Below are 17,048 nucleotides of genomic sequence, written 5' to 3'. Positions count from 1 at the left end.
GCTGAACCTCAGTCTCAATTGCCAAGGCAAAGTAAAGCACAGCATATTCTACAAGGTCCCTCAATTAAAATGGAGATGTTTAATCTAGGCAACCCAATGGCACAAGATTACAGAGGAGACAAAGGATCTTACTGTACCTTGCTCAAGGCAAGAAGGTTAAACTTTGATAAATATTGGGGAAAGGAGGGTGTTGTACCGCAACTCCAGAACCACGCATTTCCAAAGTTAATCTTTGCAAGAGTCTTCCCTTTCACTGAAGGTTCCCTTCCTGAGGGCTGGCTGAATCTGTATACACCAGGCCTCACAAAACTCTCGAAGTTGGGGCTACAGAGATACAGACTGGGCCATGCTTGAACAAAAAGTGGGAAAAGTGATGCCAGGAATAGGAAAACAGAGCTTCCATAAGTCACTAATGCTTTTCATTCTTGGCCATTTTTCCTAAGCACCTATAAAAGACTGGTGCCATGGAATTTCCTCAACTCATTGTGGGAGAAATCAAGGTTTGTTCCCATCAGCAAAGAGTAAAGAGGATTCAAAACAATTGTTCCAGTAGGCAAAGCAGACTTGCTGACCGAATTGCAACAACAGAAACCAATCTTGTTGGAGCAGAATTCTGAATTACTGAAAGAAACAGTTTAAGACCATGTGAGGAATCTGGACATCTGCCTTCAAAGCTCTCAAAAGGACAGGATTAACCTAAAGAGGAGCTCTGTCTAGTGAGGACATTCCCTCCTCAAATAGGAAGAAAAAGCTATCACAGGGCTGCCCAAACTGTAGTGCTTGAAAAAAAACAAAAATTTTTGTGCACCAGTTCATTAGCTTTACTGTGTCTTCCTCAAAGTTTTTGCATTAATGGAATGATTCATGACTGGACAGTAACTTTCTGCCATAAGATTCCTTTCATATAAATTACTTAACAAAATTCAACTCTCTGCATTGATGTATTCACAGAAAATAAATAGTAAATTCCCACAAATTTCCAGAACACTTTATAGTTTGTACAGGTGTATTTTGCAGAGCTTAAGTACTTACTTACCTTTGTGTGTCTATGGAAAAACATAAAATTAATCCAATTCAGAATGTGAACTCAACACACATAAGATTAAGGTGTGTTAAACATCCTTAAGTAACTTAAATACTGACTCCACACCTGTAAATCTTACATGTATCCATACAATGTCAAGTGAATGCTCAATTTTACTTTACATATGTGCTCTCCCAGACACCTTTCAATTTTCAGAGCATCCCCTGAGTACAAACTTGCCACAAATTTCACCCCAAAACCTGGAAGAGCTAGTACATTCCCTGTCCCCCAGCAGGCTGCCAGCCAGGAACAGACTGCCCAACTAACATACCACACAGCTCTCATCAACCCCTACTTCATCGGCTTGTACAAACTTTGCCTAAAAATAATTATCATGATATCTCCTTACAGCATTGTAAGGAGGAGGTAAGAATGACCATGCAACAGCAAAACCATAGAACCAAGACCATAGAAAAGCAAGCGCCTTTACGAGATTTTAGTTTGAGTTTAGTTAGCTCAAGGCAGATGGACAAAGGCTTTTCTTTCTTAAATGCTCATTTTGCAGGTTCTGCTTCAAAGGGGTTTGGGGGTTCCTATCAAGTCACAGGTTTTTTATTTAGCTAATTTCTAGTATTTTATCTGTTTTCCCCCAAACCCAGCATCCTATCAAATGAAATACAGCTACCTCACATTAAGAAGAATGTCAGGGGCTCCAGTTTCAAACTGTTTGACTGCCAGCTATAGTGGCTAAAAAGAGGAAAGGAGAGTTCCCATAAAACAGATAGATGCCTTATTGGTATCACAAGTGAGTATTTAAAAAAAAAAAAAATTATCCGTATTTGCTGTCCTAGGGAGCTGCTGAAAAATTCAAGGCAAAGAAAGTATGCTTTCCAGTATGAGGAAGGCTGCCGAGTCTTGATTCAAAAGAAAACTGGAAAGGACCTCTAGTGGGCTGAAACTACGCTGCTTGGGTGCCAGAGAGCAACGTCCTTCCACTTCACCTCCCTGCAGTTACACCACATCTACTGCTTCACTTACCACCAGCAAAGTCTGATAGTTTTACCTAGTGACTGGCATCAGAGAAAGCATGTACAAGTGCAGTTACAGCAGGAAGCCTCCTTTTCAGACCAGCTGTATAGAAATATTCCCTCGGTCTGCTCTCAGTGTTTGAAGAGACACATTTTCATTTGCTTCAGAAAAAACAGGATGTGGGTTCTGTTTTACCATGTAGATCACTAACATGTCAGACCACTTCAGAGTGGTTTTATGTGGCCTAAATGATGTGACGTCAAGGGATGTTCAAAGATGCACAAATTCAGATGCACATTTGGAATGAGGATTCAGAATATTATTCAGACTATGTCAAGGCATTTTGTTCTTCCAAGACTTTTTAACTGTAGGCAGTTTTGCATAGCCAGCAGAAATACCATTTTAACTGCATTTTTAAAGGTAAGTTCTTCTGGGTGAAAGAGCTTGGAATTCTTTACCTGAGCTCAAACAAGGCCTAATTTCATGTGATGGTACATGAAAAATAGATTAGTGAACGTATTCAGGAGAATATTTAGATAATAAAACAGGCCAGATTAAGAAAGCTTATTTATTAGGCATCCCAGTTAAAAAGAAAATAATTTGTTTTGAATTGAAGTTGATGATTCACCTCTAAGTCTTGAACAGACTTCTCTTGCTATATTTAGGTTTGCCTTCAAGTCAGATCGGTTCTATCATTTCCCAAAGTAGCCTAATTTACATCTTCAGAGTTAAAAGCCACAACTTAGTTCTCTTTTAAATGATCTAAGCAATAACCTCTCTTTCAGCAGTTACCCTCAAAGAGTTTGTATCAACTTGATAAGGACCACAAATTAAAGTTGACATTGTTAAGCAGAGCAATGCAAGACAGCTGCTTGTTAGTATTCAAAAATTATATCACCTATAGTGCAGTGGTGCCATCAAGCAGAGTGCTGGAAAGGAAGCAAGCCATTTTACAGAGCGGTTGCCTGAAGAGAATAATACTTGCACTTGGAGTCTGAGACCAGAAGAATGCATCTGGTCTGTCCTTCACATAGAGCAATAACAGTACTGCCCTGTTCTAAATGCCTGAAAGTCACTTGATACAAGCATTCATGCAGAAAATAACAACTAAAGCAAAGACACTAACAAGTTCATATCTTATCATCAGAGACCTGAGCAAAAAGCAGCCAGGGTCTCTCAACCTTAATCTTTTTGGACCAACCATCATCAACTAGGACCATTGCTAGTAGCAGAATAATATAACTTATTCTGAAGGAGTACTAGTGGTGCCGCAAAGCCTAATTGTTTGTCTATCCTCTGTAGGAATCAATAATCAAGGCAGAAAAAGAAGTAGTGGTCTGTCTTGAAGAATTTTCTGAGTTATTTTACAGTAAGATTGTGTACAATGGAAATAGTCCAAAAGACACCCCTATGATTAAAAAAATAAAGAACTGGAGCTGATAGGGATCACTTAAGGGTGAGGATGAAAAACACAACAACCTATGAAAACATTTCTTAATGTCTAAGTCAAGCAATTCATTTCTCAGGAATTAACTTCTTGGATCTGAAGTGCTTTATGATAGAAACAACAGCAAATGAAAAGTGAGTTGACCAAACTCTAAAGAGAAACGACAGGAAACAGGACTTTCAGAACAGTTGCTGAATGAGGTAGAATATAACATATGAAAGAGATGCGGGTATCAAAGTGATTTCAGGTGCAATTAAAATCACTTGTAAGGACAGCGTGGGGAAGAAATTTTTAAAAAAGTTGTGTGCTTTGCATTAGGTTACAGTGCAAAATTTTGCCAATAGCATGAAGGAAAAACAAAGCGAGTCGTTTAAAACAGGCTAGTTTACATAAGAGGGAAAGCTTAATACAGAAGAAGAAAATATTTATGCTGTGTTCCTTCTTTTCTGATAACGAAGTTGGTAACTTGCTTGGACTCACTTTTAAAGTGTCAAACCACTGCATCCATGAAACTGCCCACCATTCCTCCAGATGGTTGCTTTTAACAACATCACTGTCTCATTTACTTTTCAGTGTTCCATTAGTTCTGCAGTCAAGCACTGCTCATCTGGCAGATGAAGATCAAAATGTCATTCTGAAATGGCAGAATTTGTGAATTTATGCGTGAATAGAGTGTCCAGCTTTTATCCACCCAGCTTCTTTCTCTGTCTTTCCAATGAGAAAAGTTTTAATTTACTGCCAACGCAGCTGCAATTATGAATGTTTTATTATTACTACTCTGACCAGGATTAGTGTTCTGGGAAAAAAAATCCAAACAGAACTCTAAGTGTTTGCAATGGTCTATTAAAATTCCATTACCTTCTCTGGAAAAGACAACACCAGACTTCAGATACAGTAACATAAATGTTAAACTATTAAATTTTGCATCATGGTAAGATTATTAGAAAAAAACTTATCCGTTCTTTCATGCAGCAAAATCCCTATACACTGCAATATCTTTCCAAAGTATGTTCCTACCTTCCACAATGAACAGAGAAGCATCATACTACAATATCCCTTCCTTCCATTTTCCCCGCATCCAAAAAATCACTCTTTTTTGCTTCCTTTCCACTAATTGTGGAACTCTCCAGAGTAAAGTGAGCAGGAATCGTTTATATTCATGGTCTCCAAGGTGGAGTACATGCAGCCCAGGGAGTGTGCAAGACAATCCACTGGAGGGCAGGAAGAAAATAATAAATAATTTTTTAAAAATTATTAATGGTTTTAATTTAGTTAATAAAATAATTTTAAGTAGTGTTTATTTCACCTTTATCTCATCCTTTTTAAAATTCCTATTGTGCATGTTTTATAGTTCGCGTAACATATTACAGTAGTACATGACTATAATTTATAAATAAATAAGTATACGTATATCGGAGGTGCATGCTCAAAAAAAAAATTTTATTGATGGGGGTGCACAATCAATAGTTTGGAGACCACTGGTTTACGTGACTTTAGCACCAGGAAACTGAAGCAGCATTTCCTCCTCTGCTAGAAAGAGGTAAAAATAATGGAGGAAGAATTGCATACAGGGAGAAGTTTTCAAGTGGGCTGCATTTTTCAGTTACTTAGCTGCAAGTTTAATCACAGGCAGTGAGTGATTTTTCAGAAACCGTTAAGTGTTTAGTTCACACTGTCTAGTAGTTGAGCAACCCTTGAAAATCCCATGAGATTCTGATTGGTATCTAGAGGCTGCCAAAGGCCATTCAAAATCTTACTCTGGATGATTTAGGTTCAAGTCCACTGACTTTCGAAGAGATTTAAAATTCTAAATACACAAAATTCAGTTTCAGCAATAACTTATGCCACTGCATCGCTTGGCCAGTTTTCTAATGCAGATGTAAAAAGTCAGCCTATTTATATTTAAATTCCTTTCAAACATTCACAAAAAAAAAAAATCCCTGCTAGTCACTCAACATACTTTTTTTTTCCTTCTTAAAATCACCTACTAAAATATTCACTTCATTCCTGTAATGGCCATGGATAAGTATCAACAAAGTGAAACATTAAAGCTGCTAAACCTTCGGGGAAGTTCTACTTAGTGGGTACGCATTATTAAGAAATAGTGAAGCAAAGCAAACCACATTGACAAGACCCTCTTTTTAAAAATTAGGTTATCCTGACTAATCTCTTTTTTTCTACCATTTCTGTTCCAGTGAGAACGGCACTGAGCACTTTATTCAAGAATTATACATTTTGAGATAAATTCCTTTACTCCACCTGAAAAGTTTCCAAGCAGCACGTAGCATTGATTGCAGCTCTGTAATTTTTAATGTAGTATCCTCTAAAAATCAGAGTTCAATAATTTATTTTAAATAGCTAAGAGAGCAGCTAGGGTAATGCAGGTTTTTTACATGACATTTCTCTCATGTGCTTTGATGTCAAACAACGAATGCTATGAAACAGAACACTTAACAAATTTGTTTTTCTAGTCATGCATCACATCCCTCCAAATTCTAGCACCAAGAGTTCACAGTATACGGTAATTAAAACAGACACTTTTCTCACAGAGCAAGGGACATTACTGCGTGACTGTTTCAGGATTTACAGCACCAATTTAATAGAACACTTAATCCCATGCTGACCTTTGGGCATGTAAGAACTCCATTTAAATAAAACTACCCATGCTGAAGGCTAAGCACTCCTTGAATGTATAATTACCATAATTACAGAACCCAGTAAGTATCAGTAACAGATCTTTGGCCCCTTCTGCAGTTCTCCTTAACGAACAGGTTGTATCCCGACAGACCAATAGGCTATTCTATCTCCAATATGACTCTAGGAAAAATGCTTTCATCTGCTCTTCATCTCCTCACCTGGCAGTTTATACAAGGCAAAAGCAGAAAAGCACGTATGCTACCCCTGCTAATATGACTGTTCTGTGGAAGACTTTCATCCTCTTGTTAGTCTTAACTATCACACCACACAGTGTGCAACAGGAGAAGCAAATAGCACAGACCGTTCACACGTAACCACCACAAAATAGTTTCAGATGTCTGTCTTACCTTTTCATCTCATTTACCTTTCTCTTCTGCCTTTGCATTTCACAACAGACCACCACCACAAATGCATTCAAGTGACCTTCATCAGATCAACCATCCTTTTACGCATGCATGTCATTACTACATAACCTTCCTCATCTCTTCCGAGGAAAGAATCTAACCCTACAGCCCTCTGCATGGGGCAAGCTTTCACACTGTCCTCACTGGAAAGGTTTCCAGGAAGGTGCAGCTTCAACATAAAATATTCTTTCATTTCATCTTCAGGGGATGCTTTTCAAGTCTAATGATGCCTCTTTTTACCAACCTTTTCTCAATATTTTCTGGGTTTGACCACAAACACACACACACAAACCAGCTTATTTTAGTTTACTGACTTTCTTCTGAACACATTATTTTATTTGTCCTTAAAACACTTTACTAAAGAAGAGCAGCACGAAAAGCTAGGCTCACTCTTGAAGGTTAGTACAGTTGTGCAAAGCCATATAGTTTATTTCACTTACTGCAATGAGACTATGTCTTCTCAAACAGGATGGCAGAAGCAGAGGGTTCTTGGATCTTTTCCTAAGATCCTCAGCTAACACTCAGGTAACCTGGGAATGGTACATATCTATGCCCCCACGCCTTTCAAGACAGACATTTGCTCAGGATTATCTTCCCCCCTCCCTAATTCCTGTGCTCTGAATGAGAGTTTTGCCCATATCTTCCTGTCAAACATAGTCACATATCTTGGAAGCTGCAGCCATATTTTCCTACCCCTCTATTTTCCAAAGCAAGTTTTCCACCAAATTCTTTTCTTTCCAAAGAAGATGTCATAACTCACCCAGCAGAATGATCTTTAGAAGCTCATATACACTCTGATATACCAGTAACCTGATGATGCAGAGAGGCTGCATCCCTCTAGTGTGTATATGCAGGTGCTACTGCATTTAGGAAGATGCTAGGCCCTCCGATCTATAAGCGCAATAATACTTCAGGGACAGAAGCCAAAGGATGTCTGTCCTTATTTTCAAGAGAACCACTGCTCAGGTGAAACTGCAAAACTCTGCATCCAACCAGTATCAGAAAGAAAGAACATGCAATAAAGACAATTTACTGTTTTGGTGCCATATGTTGCTGCTTTTCAGATATCCTACCTGTTTGTGCCACCAAGTGGGTCCAGCCACTCCAAACTGCTCCAATCTTGTCACGTGAGAAAAACTGAGTCTCAATCTTCTTGGGCACAACAAGAAAGATCTCTTTGCTCACTAGCTGCCCGTGTTTGTTGCTACCCCAGACATACAGGTGTCCTTCATCTACAATACACAGAGAAGTAAAATTTGTTGAAAGTGATATACATAGAGCACCACCAGATACAGGCTCTGTCTCAACTCAGTGATGCTAAGGAAAGAACAATGTTTCATTCAATTTGTGTTTTCACTGTATGCTTTTTCCTACCACTCTTTACCACGTGCATGCACACTGTAACTAGGATATCAGAAATATTTGCAAGGGCCTTAAAAACACAGCCCATTCTCTGAGGGCTACACTAACTCCCTGAAACAACGAGAGCTTTCAGGTCAAACTGCCTAGACCTCATTTCTACTGTGAGCCTCTCAAAGACGACTGAAAGATGGTTATAGCAAAGGCCAAGTTTTATTAGAAAACTAACCACAGTAGTCAACTTCTCTGAGAAAAAAAAAAATCAAAGCATCTCGGGGACACTCACTGAGCAGTCCCTCTCAGTCTAGTCTGTTCTTGCAGGCCAGCTTTTACCTCCATCCCAAAGCTTTGATTCAGTCCAGTAAATAACTTTCTGAATTGAAGCAAATAATTTAACTCCCCCTTCACTATCTGGGACTCTTCAAAGCCTGGCCGGCTGCTCCTGCTCTGCATTACAGTCTCCCAGCCACTCTACAAGAGCTACAGACTCCTAGCTCTGCTCATAACTCTTCTGCTTTCTTCAGCTTGAGCAAATTCAGTAAATCCCCCAAAGCAGGGACAGTCTAATGCTCTTTGCCTCACCTTGCTCAGTCACTTCCTAAAGGAATGTGACATGCAGCTACGAACATACAACTAAAGCAGGTACTACCCATCACAAGGCAAAATTAAAATATTATCATGCCTCAAAACAATGCTAGACAACTAGTGAGAGACTTCTGTAAGTAATTACTTGTCTTCCCCCATCTCTTTCCTAAAATAAGCATTTGTGCAAGTGCACACTCCAGGATTCCACCCACAGGGATAATTATATTTACAGAAACATCCACGTTGCTTCATATGTTTCACTGGTGCGAGTTGGAGTTGCTCACAGCCTAACGACCAGTTGACAGTAACAAGATGACTGTTCAGATGAGTCCTTCTGCAGATATTACATCTCATCAGTTCAATCTTTTCAGCACAAAATCATTCCGCCCAGGTTCTAGGCTTCCGTGTTAAAAAACTATAATCCGCAAGAAACACTTAACAGAACATGAGCTGTGTCAGGCCTCCTGAAGTCCTTTGCCACCCTGTACAAGCTGCAAGCATAAGAAATAAATCTTGCACACACGAAGTACATGATCATGGGCCCAGAAAGACTGGAAGCCATATAATTTGCAACATGGAATTGTTCGGAGCACATGTCCACAACATACAAGGCTTCTGGAAGTCTCAGGTCAGCACTGAAGTCTTTACAAGCAGCATGACGCAAGTAAATCTTTCAGAGAAAAAAAAAAATAAAGTAGGACTTAGGCTACAATATATTTAATGATCTCAGTTTGGTAACAGTAACAGAAAGAATGAGCCAGGAGAATTCCACTATAGTACTGCTGGTGAAAAATGAGAGAGAAGGAAGGGAGGGGAAAAAGCCAGTACTCGTCAAGTTACACATTACTGACAGTCATCTGCAGGACTTCCCACGTTCCTCAATAAAACACCACCACTGAAATGGAAAGGAAAAACAAATCAAGCAATTGTTTCATTCGAATTCTCCACTAAAATTGATAAATTCCTTCCCAGAGTGAAGTATATACACTTTCTGGAGAGAAAAAAAGAGGTGACGGAAACAGCTTGTTTCAACAAAGAAAAATATTGTGGCCATTCATGTTTCCACAACTGACATGCACTGCCTCTGCCACCTCCTTTTTTTCCTCCAGAAGGTGTGTTTCCTTTACCCTGGGAAATGTCATATGCTCAACCATTATCTCATTTCTTGAGTAGGTTTTAACAAAAACTTAGACACTAAGACTTAGCACCATATTCCCATCACTGGAGGTTTCAGACCCATTTGGATACAGGTAGACTACAATCCTTTTTTTAAAGGAACCGCCATTCATGTTTGCAACAACCCTGCCTGGGTCAAAAATCTGCCTGATTGCAGGTGTTTGGTGTCCTACCAGCAGGTGGCTTCTGAAACAGAGCCAAAGAAAATTGCATCACAGTGTGAGATTCCTAGAAAAAAATCCCCATTTAAATACTACACCCTACAGTAGTATCTTTACTATATCAAGTATGTTTAAAATACAAAGTATTTTAAGTAATAACAAGTATCTTTGCAGGATCAAGAGCAGCAATAGCATCACATTATTAAAATCTTTGGCACTTACTTTGTTAATCTTGGCCCCCCTGCTGCCAAATAGACTGCTCTCTTAAATAAAAAGTGAAAGCATGAAAGAATAATCTGTTCGCTCTCTAAATAGAGTGCTAATTAGCTAAAATGGATCTATTTGTCCTTACAGTTCTTCACTAATCGCACATACAGTTTGCATCTCAGAATTCAATATAATTTACATCTTGTAACATCTCCCATACAGCTAAATCTCTGTAGATCTGCATAAGCAAATACTCCAGTGCTCCATTTAATGGTGACAAAGGTACCAGATGGCTGCATATTTGCTAAGAACTTGTTCCTATAAAGTTTGGCAAAGACTTGTCTTCATAAGGTTCAATATATTTTCCACACTTCAAAACTTTAAGATTACAGCATGAAAAGCTATTCTCTTTCCCCTTCCCCCAGTCTGCCAAAAAAAAAAAAAAATCTTTATTAGACTTTTATTACTAGATACTTAATACCCCAGCACGGGAGCACCGCCTAAAGATCAAAGAACAAATGGTAGACATCGTGGAAGTGCCTAAGTGATTAAAGCAACTTCCTACTGCTTTAAATAAGCCTTATGTTCTTACATTACCTCACACAGATCTGCACACTGTTATATTAGAGCCACCTAAGATAGCTCCAGACCATCTCAAGTCCCTGCACAGCACAGCCCCATGCAGAGGCATTAGCTCACGTAGCAGAAGCAGGATAGCCACAGCAGTCTTTCTTGGGACAACCACTTAACATACCCTTTCTTCATGGACAAAGGGTTGCACTGGTTCCAGCACTCACCCATCCAGAGTTATCCAATGCAGCATCATGCTGCAGCTCCAGAGACTTACCCAACCATGTGCTTCCACAAACCCTTTCAGAGTTTCTAACCATTAAGTAAAGAGCCCAGACCCTTACTTACTCATAAGGGCTAAGTCACACCTGACCCCACGAAAAAACACAAAGAATTCAGAGAATTCAAAACATGAATCCAGCTCTTAAAAAACCGAAAGTTCTCAGAATCCAAAACTACTATGAAACAATTAACCAGCACTAACAACCCAATTTTACCAGTCTAACCAAAATTGACAAACATTTCCAAAGCACAAAAACCTTTATAGGCCAAGACAAGGACTTTCACTTGTATACCTAAGGCCTACCTGTGAGTGACACCGAATGATAGGAGCTTGCAGCAACCCTCTTCACCTTTACATCTTCCAGGCCTAGAGAAAAGTTTGTCTCATAAAATTTGTACAGCAGATATCATTTCATACATAGACATAAAACAGAGCTGTATCAAGTGTAACAGGATGATGATGAATTTTATAACAAAAGCATCTGCTTCTGGGCCACAGACATTGCAAGACTCACTATCATTTTCCCCCATAGATTGTGACCTTGTATGCCCACTCTACCCTTCAGATACTCCACTACATGTTTATAATACCAAGTGGCTTTATAATAAAAGGATGCTACCTGTCACTCCAAATTATATTTCTGCTCTATCCACCTTTATAAAGGAATCTGATTCCTGGATTACCTGTTACTTCACAGGGCTCCTTTGCTGTCAAGAACAGGGGGAGGGTTTTTCCTTGGTTTGCACGCTTTGCCCAAGACGCCATGCCAGTTCCCCATTGAAATACCAAACCGCTCTCTTTCCAGAGTAAACACAGACAGAAGAGATTAAAACACATCAACCACCAACAAAATAACTTAATTAATTAGTTTTAAAGGTACATTCACTTCATTTTCACCGATTCAAATTACACTTTAAAAGACCTTTATGCCAAAAGCATACTTCATAAATATAAGGATAACCCTGGTGAAGTCATCAAGCAAACAGTTGTAGTCTCATTCATACAGGTAGGAAAACTAAGAAGCTACTAAGCAACCTGTCTCAGCTCTCTGAGGCCTATATCAGGACGTTACTGAGGACTCAGTAACAGAAGTCCCATAGCTGTAGTGCCTCAGGAACTGACGCAATTTATTTATTACTACAAGTTCATTGCACTCTCTCTGCCCTTTCCTTCTCTTCATGCTAATTTGTTTGTGCAGTCCAGCACGCTGAGGGAGTAAAGTCACTTGTCTTCTCCTCGGGACCTTTCAGAGACTTGACCTAACCCTGAATCAAGATGTCCACTGAGCGCAGAGCTCAGGAAAGCTTAATTCCCAGTATTCATACAGGCACCAGAGATCCCACTCTTCTTCCAAGCATCTCCTTTGCATCTTCAGCTAGACTCCACTACCTGGAACCCATACTGAAGTTCACATAAAATTAAACCAAAAATAAAAGAGCATGTGTAGTTTGTTGTTCCTCTTGTAAAAAAAAAAAATAAATAGAATCTAAAATAAATTTCATCTTCTTTCCCCTGTCTCCACCTCCAAGCCATTAAAACTCCATTTCATTTGTTACTGAAACGATACAAGAATGATGACATATTTACCCGTAGCAGCAAGGGCGTGTCTCAGTCCTGCAGCAACATCCACCACCTTCTCTTTGAGAGACTAGTCAAGTAAAAGAAAAATATATTTTAGTCATTTTTTTGTATTTAGTGCCTCTAAAAGCAAAATATGCCAAACAGAAGTGGAACGCCATGAAAATAGTTCTCGCAATTCCAGCCTGCATGTCACAATGTATATCAACACTTTGTATCACCGAGGAAGTAAGCTTTGGCCAACAAAAATTAGTGGGAACATCTTCAAAAAAAAAAAAAAAAAAAAAACAAGCAAAGCAACTGGATGTACAGCTTTGTGGCAATAAATAAAAAGCCACAATCAATATCCTCACATGAAAAAAGGAACCTTCTTGGCGCTACAGATATGTTTATTTCTTAATTTTTAATTCAGTGTTCCTCAAGAATTACACCAAAACCTCCGCAGCAAATACCAGTGACAAGCAGCAATAAGTTCCATCAAGCTGTTCAGTCTTACCAAGTCCTCTGATCACAAACAATACAGTTGATAGTACCACCTACATCACTGAAGGTTGCCCAATACGATCACGCAAAAGACGACTATACCAAGTCACGCGTGCATAAAGTGAGTGACTTAAGTTTGCACAATTCTGGCACTTCTCCACTTCTGAGTACTCTGCAGATTTATTATTCTTCTCACAGATGTAACACTATTTAAAATAGATGGCATCAAGCCCAAGCATTTAACAGGATACAAACCAAAAGAGAAAATATTCCAGATAAACGAATGGTCCACCTGGTCAGGGAGGACACAGATTCAGATTAGCACTATCAATATTACCATTTTCAAGGCACCATACTGGAATGATGCTCCCAGGAAACATCAGTCCTGGGATGTTTCCCAGGAAACATCAGGTGAGTTAATCCCCATTCACTACGGGTTACCTAGGGGATCAGCTGTCCTTCCTCTCCTACATTAAAAAAAAGCAAAGGAGTATCTGGCATGAGCCATGAGGCTAAATTTCTTGTCTGAGAATCCTTTCTGCTCTGAAGTTATTGCTTTCATTAGACATGAGAGGTCATGTGGATGGAAAAGAGTTTCATTAGTGTCCTCCAAATAAGAAACTACAGTGTAAATTAGGGATTAATTAGAATTCCTGTGAGAAATTTATTTAAACTGTTAGGCTTATAGCCAACAACAGAAAAGTTTTTCTCATGTTACAGAAGTCTCAGTATCTACTACTTAAAACATTTTAAAGCAATTAATTTGGGGCTACATTCTGAGCTCCCTACTCAAACTCAGCAGTGCCTCACCTACAAATACCACCATAGACTTCCACATGACTTACAGGAACAATATGAGCTATGCTATCAAAGTCCAGCATTTAGCATTTACAATTGAAGATACTCAACAACAGAGAAATTATCTAACTTTCCATCCTATTTCCTTGGAAGTTGATATTGTTTGGTAAATACTGGAGGTTAGATAAGAGGCGAGTCAACGTACTTGTCAGTTCCTTTACATGCAAAAGTAAAAATCATTTTAATCTCAAAAGTGATAAAATTAAAGTTTATTCTCTCAGGTCCAGTTTTCCTGCAGCTACATACTTTCTAACATTCCTATTATTTTGGGAGTGACAAAGCTAATTTTTAACTAACTGTTTTAACAGCCAAGAAATAATACTACAGTCGTCATCTGAGGGAAGAAATTCTGACAGTTATAAATACACTTAAAAAAACCACATACTTAAACTGCTGCACAAGAAGCACAAGAGCAACAGATCAAAAAAATTGGCATAGCTAACTTTATTGAACTCCGTCATGCAGTTTGTTTTTTTCAGGGGTGGATTATTGTTGGCTCATTTTGGTTTGCTTTGAGCTGTTAAGCAAAAACCTCCAACAAAATACAGTGAAGGCACATACTCTTCATGTAGCAAAACATATCTAGTCTCTTGCAAACTTGAGGCAAAACTTCAGCTGGAGTAAATTTGCACAGGTTCACTACCTTTAGTATCACTTCACGTCATCTAAGCATCAGACTCATTCTGCAGATGTTATCGAAATACATTATGAAATGCTATAAACCCTAGTGGAAAGAGACAACTTTCTGTTAGAAGTGGGTAGCTTCTTTGTACAATAAGAAAAGCAGCCTTAGCTTCTCATTTCTGGGTCAACGACCATCTTCGGTCCTTTATTTTGTAATTTTACTCTAACAGATAGACTCTATAAAAAATAGTTGAAGAGTCTGGCTTAAAGCCCACTGAGGTCAGACAACCTTTGTAAGTTGCTGGAAGCAATATAAAGTACAGAGCTCTGAAGCACAATTCCTTTTAAATCTTTACCTCAATCTTTTGTGGAATCAAGCACGGACTTGATATTTGAGGAACTCCTAATTGTCCAAAAGAGTTAGACCCACAGGACAGAACTAGGCCAGATCCTGCAAAATGAAGTGTTAGAGCCCTATCAGTAAGTCTGTGAGCAAAACCAAAGCAGTGTAACATTCTAACAAGCAAAATATCACAAGCAAGTAGCTCAAAAAAGGACCTAATATGTCCCATTCCAAAGTCCCTGAGGCTATAGGCTCTGATCTTACACATCATGTTCAGTAAAGGTCTGAAGTTCCCTGGGATACATGGAACATGGAGTAATTTAGTTTGCAAGGCAAGTAGCTTAAAACCTGTGAGTGCCTGTGCATCGCACAAGCAATAGCAATGTGGAACTTTCAGCGTGTTCTCTACATCAACATATTTCTCCAGCTCTTACAGAGACAGATTTACCTACTAATATGATTGTAAAATCCCAGCCACAGGCAACTTGTTTTACACAAAAGCTGGACAAGGCAGTGCACAAAGTAAAATGCAGTACATTCTCTGTATGATTCAATCCCAACTGCCCGTCTTTGTTATGGCCACATACAAAGAGTTCTCCCACACCTGGAAGAAAAAACAAAACAAACAAATAAAAAAATCACGTTCCACTTCACAGACTAAAAAGACAAGCGTACATGCCATGAGATCCTGTGACAAATAACAACAGTGATTGTGTGTCACTTTAGGCACTGCAATCAAGCAAAAAGAAAGAGAAAGTTATTTCTGATGCATCAGAAACACCTCTGAATAAGCACAGCTATATAGAGTTGGGTTTGTCAACAGACACAATTCATATGGTAAGATAGGCACCTCTCACTAAGATCCACAATGAAGTTTTCCATCCTTTTCGCATCTGTCTGTATCCTTTCTTTCCCATAATTAGCTACAGCATACAGCAGAACCTTTCAAAGACCAGGTATTATCTTCTGCTCCTTACCTTAAAACTTCTCAAGATTGAATAAACTCCCACTTGACCCCTCCCTCCCTCCCTCCCACTGCCCCATCCTCTATACAGAAAAATCGGTTGCTTTGTATGAAAAGCTGTGATATGAAACAGGTTAAGAAACAGTCCTCACATAGCCATAAAGTATATGCAAAACAGGAATTTCCCCAATTTCCCCCAAATATTGAGTTAATTGGCATGGGAGAACCCTGTTTTGCAACTAAGAACTGGTACTTGCTCAGAAACAGAAGCCACAGATAGGTGGTAGCACCAAATCAACAGGGAAACATAGGAAAAAAAAAAAGTGTTTAGAAGTCATACGCTCCTTGCAAGTGCAATGTTTTTACCAGTGATAACTGCAGAATGTCCCCCTCCTCCAGTAATGCTTTTAATGTCTTGACATTTGCAGGAAATATCTTTCAGTGACTGAGGTACCAGCACATCCTCTTTATGACCAAGACCAAGTTGTCCGTGGCTGTTTGCACCCTTCAAATACACACAAAAAAATAACACATTTTTTTAAAAGTTAACAAAAAGAGATACACATCTGCTCCTAAGAGCTAACAAGCTTATCGGGGACATGTCACAGGTTAACCTGCCAGTATTTGCTCCTGAAAATCCCCCAAAATAGCAATCTTCATTCTTACTGCTGTGACACAGGACCCCCAGAATTACAGACCAGGACTGTCTTAAATTTGCTGTCATTAAGGCTGCCCTTGCAACCCCAGTATTTTAAGAAACATACCAGAATATATCCTGGTAAGACCTTAACTGCAGGCTAACAGTTACTAAGGAGGAAAGCCTCATTATCAGGATGATTACTACCTGTTCAATTTTAATGCTGAGGATTCCCACTCATCCCTAAGATCTTATTCATGCCAATGCTTTCTGCCAGTCCACCTCCAAAACGAGATCAGAAAGACATGCTACCTTATTCTGGAACCTAAACAAGTAAAGCAGAAACACTTGTCCCTCATTAACTAAGTGTTTTAACTTAAAAGTTAAAATGAGAATATATCAATTACGATTATTATAAATTTATAAGTACAAAATCATAGCTTCTAGACCAATCATAGAAAGCAACCACTGACAATGTGGTAATGTGTCAGGAAATTTCTTAGCTAATTTAAGCTCTATTAAGTGTCCACCAGTTTGAACAGCAACCTTCATTCACAAAGGTGGATTCAGTAACTTTCCCAGCCCACACATTGCAGTAACAGCAACACTCAACACCCAC

At 39.0% G+C, this 17,048-nt stretch overlaps 1 protein-coding gene across 1 annotated transcript in view; it reads right to left on the bottom strand.

Moving 5' to 3' along the window:
* SERGEF (secretion regulating guanine nucleotide exchange factor) overlaps positions 1 to 17,048 on the bottom strand; it is a 156,991-nt gene that overhangs the window by 139,141 nt on the left and 802 nt on the right. Inside the window, exons 2-9 of the mRNA XM_009328608.1 lie at positions 16,742 to 16,754; positions 16,159 to 16,297; positions 15,277 to 15,432; positions 14,842 to 14,936; positions 12,530 to 12,590; positions 11,626 to 11,739; positions 11,246 to 11,308; positions 7,675 to 7,833 (exon numbers count right to left, since the gene is read on the bottom strand). Of these exons, the coding sequence (XP_009326883.1) occupies positions 7,675 to 7,833; positions 11,246 to 11,308; positions 11,626 to 11,739; positions 12,530 to 12,590; positions 14,842 to 14,936; positions 15,277 to 15,432; positions 16,159 to 16,297; positions 16,742 to 16,754 (800 nt within the window). The remainder of the gene's footprint in view (positions 1 to 7,674; positions 7,834 to 11,245; positions 11,309 to 11,625; positions 11,740 to 12,529; positions 12,591 to 14,841; positions 14,937 to 15,276; positions 15,433 to 16,158; positions 16,298 to 16,741; positions 16,755 to 17,048) is intronic.

Source organism: Pygoscelis adeliae, unplaced genomic scaffold (assembly GCF_000699105.1).
Source record: "Pygoscelis adeliae isolate BGI_AS28 unplaced genomic scaffold, ASM69910v1 Scaffold166, whole genome shotgun sequence".
Lineage (NCBI taxonomy): Eukaryota > Metazoa > Chordata > Aves > Sphenisciformes > Spheniscidae > Pygoscelis > Pygoscelis adeliae.
Note: the sequence above shows the minus strand (reverse complement) of the source record. Positions and strands in the feature narration are given on the sequence as shown.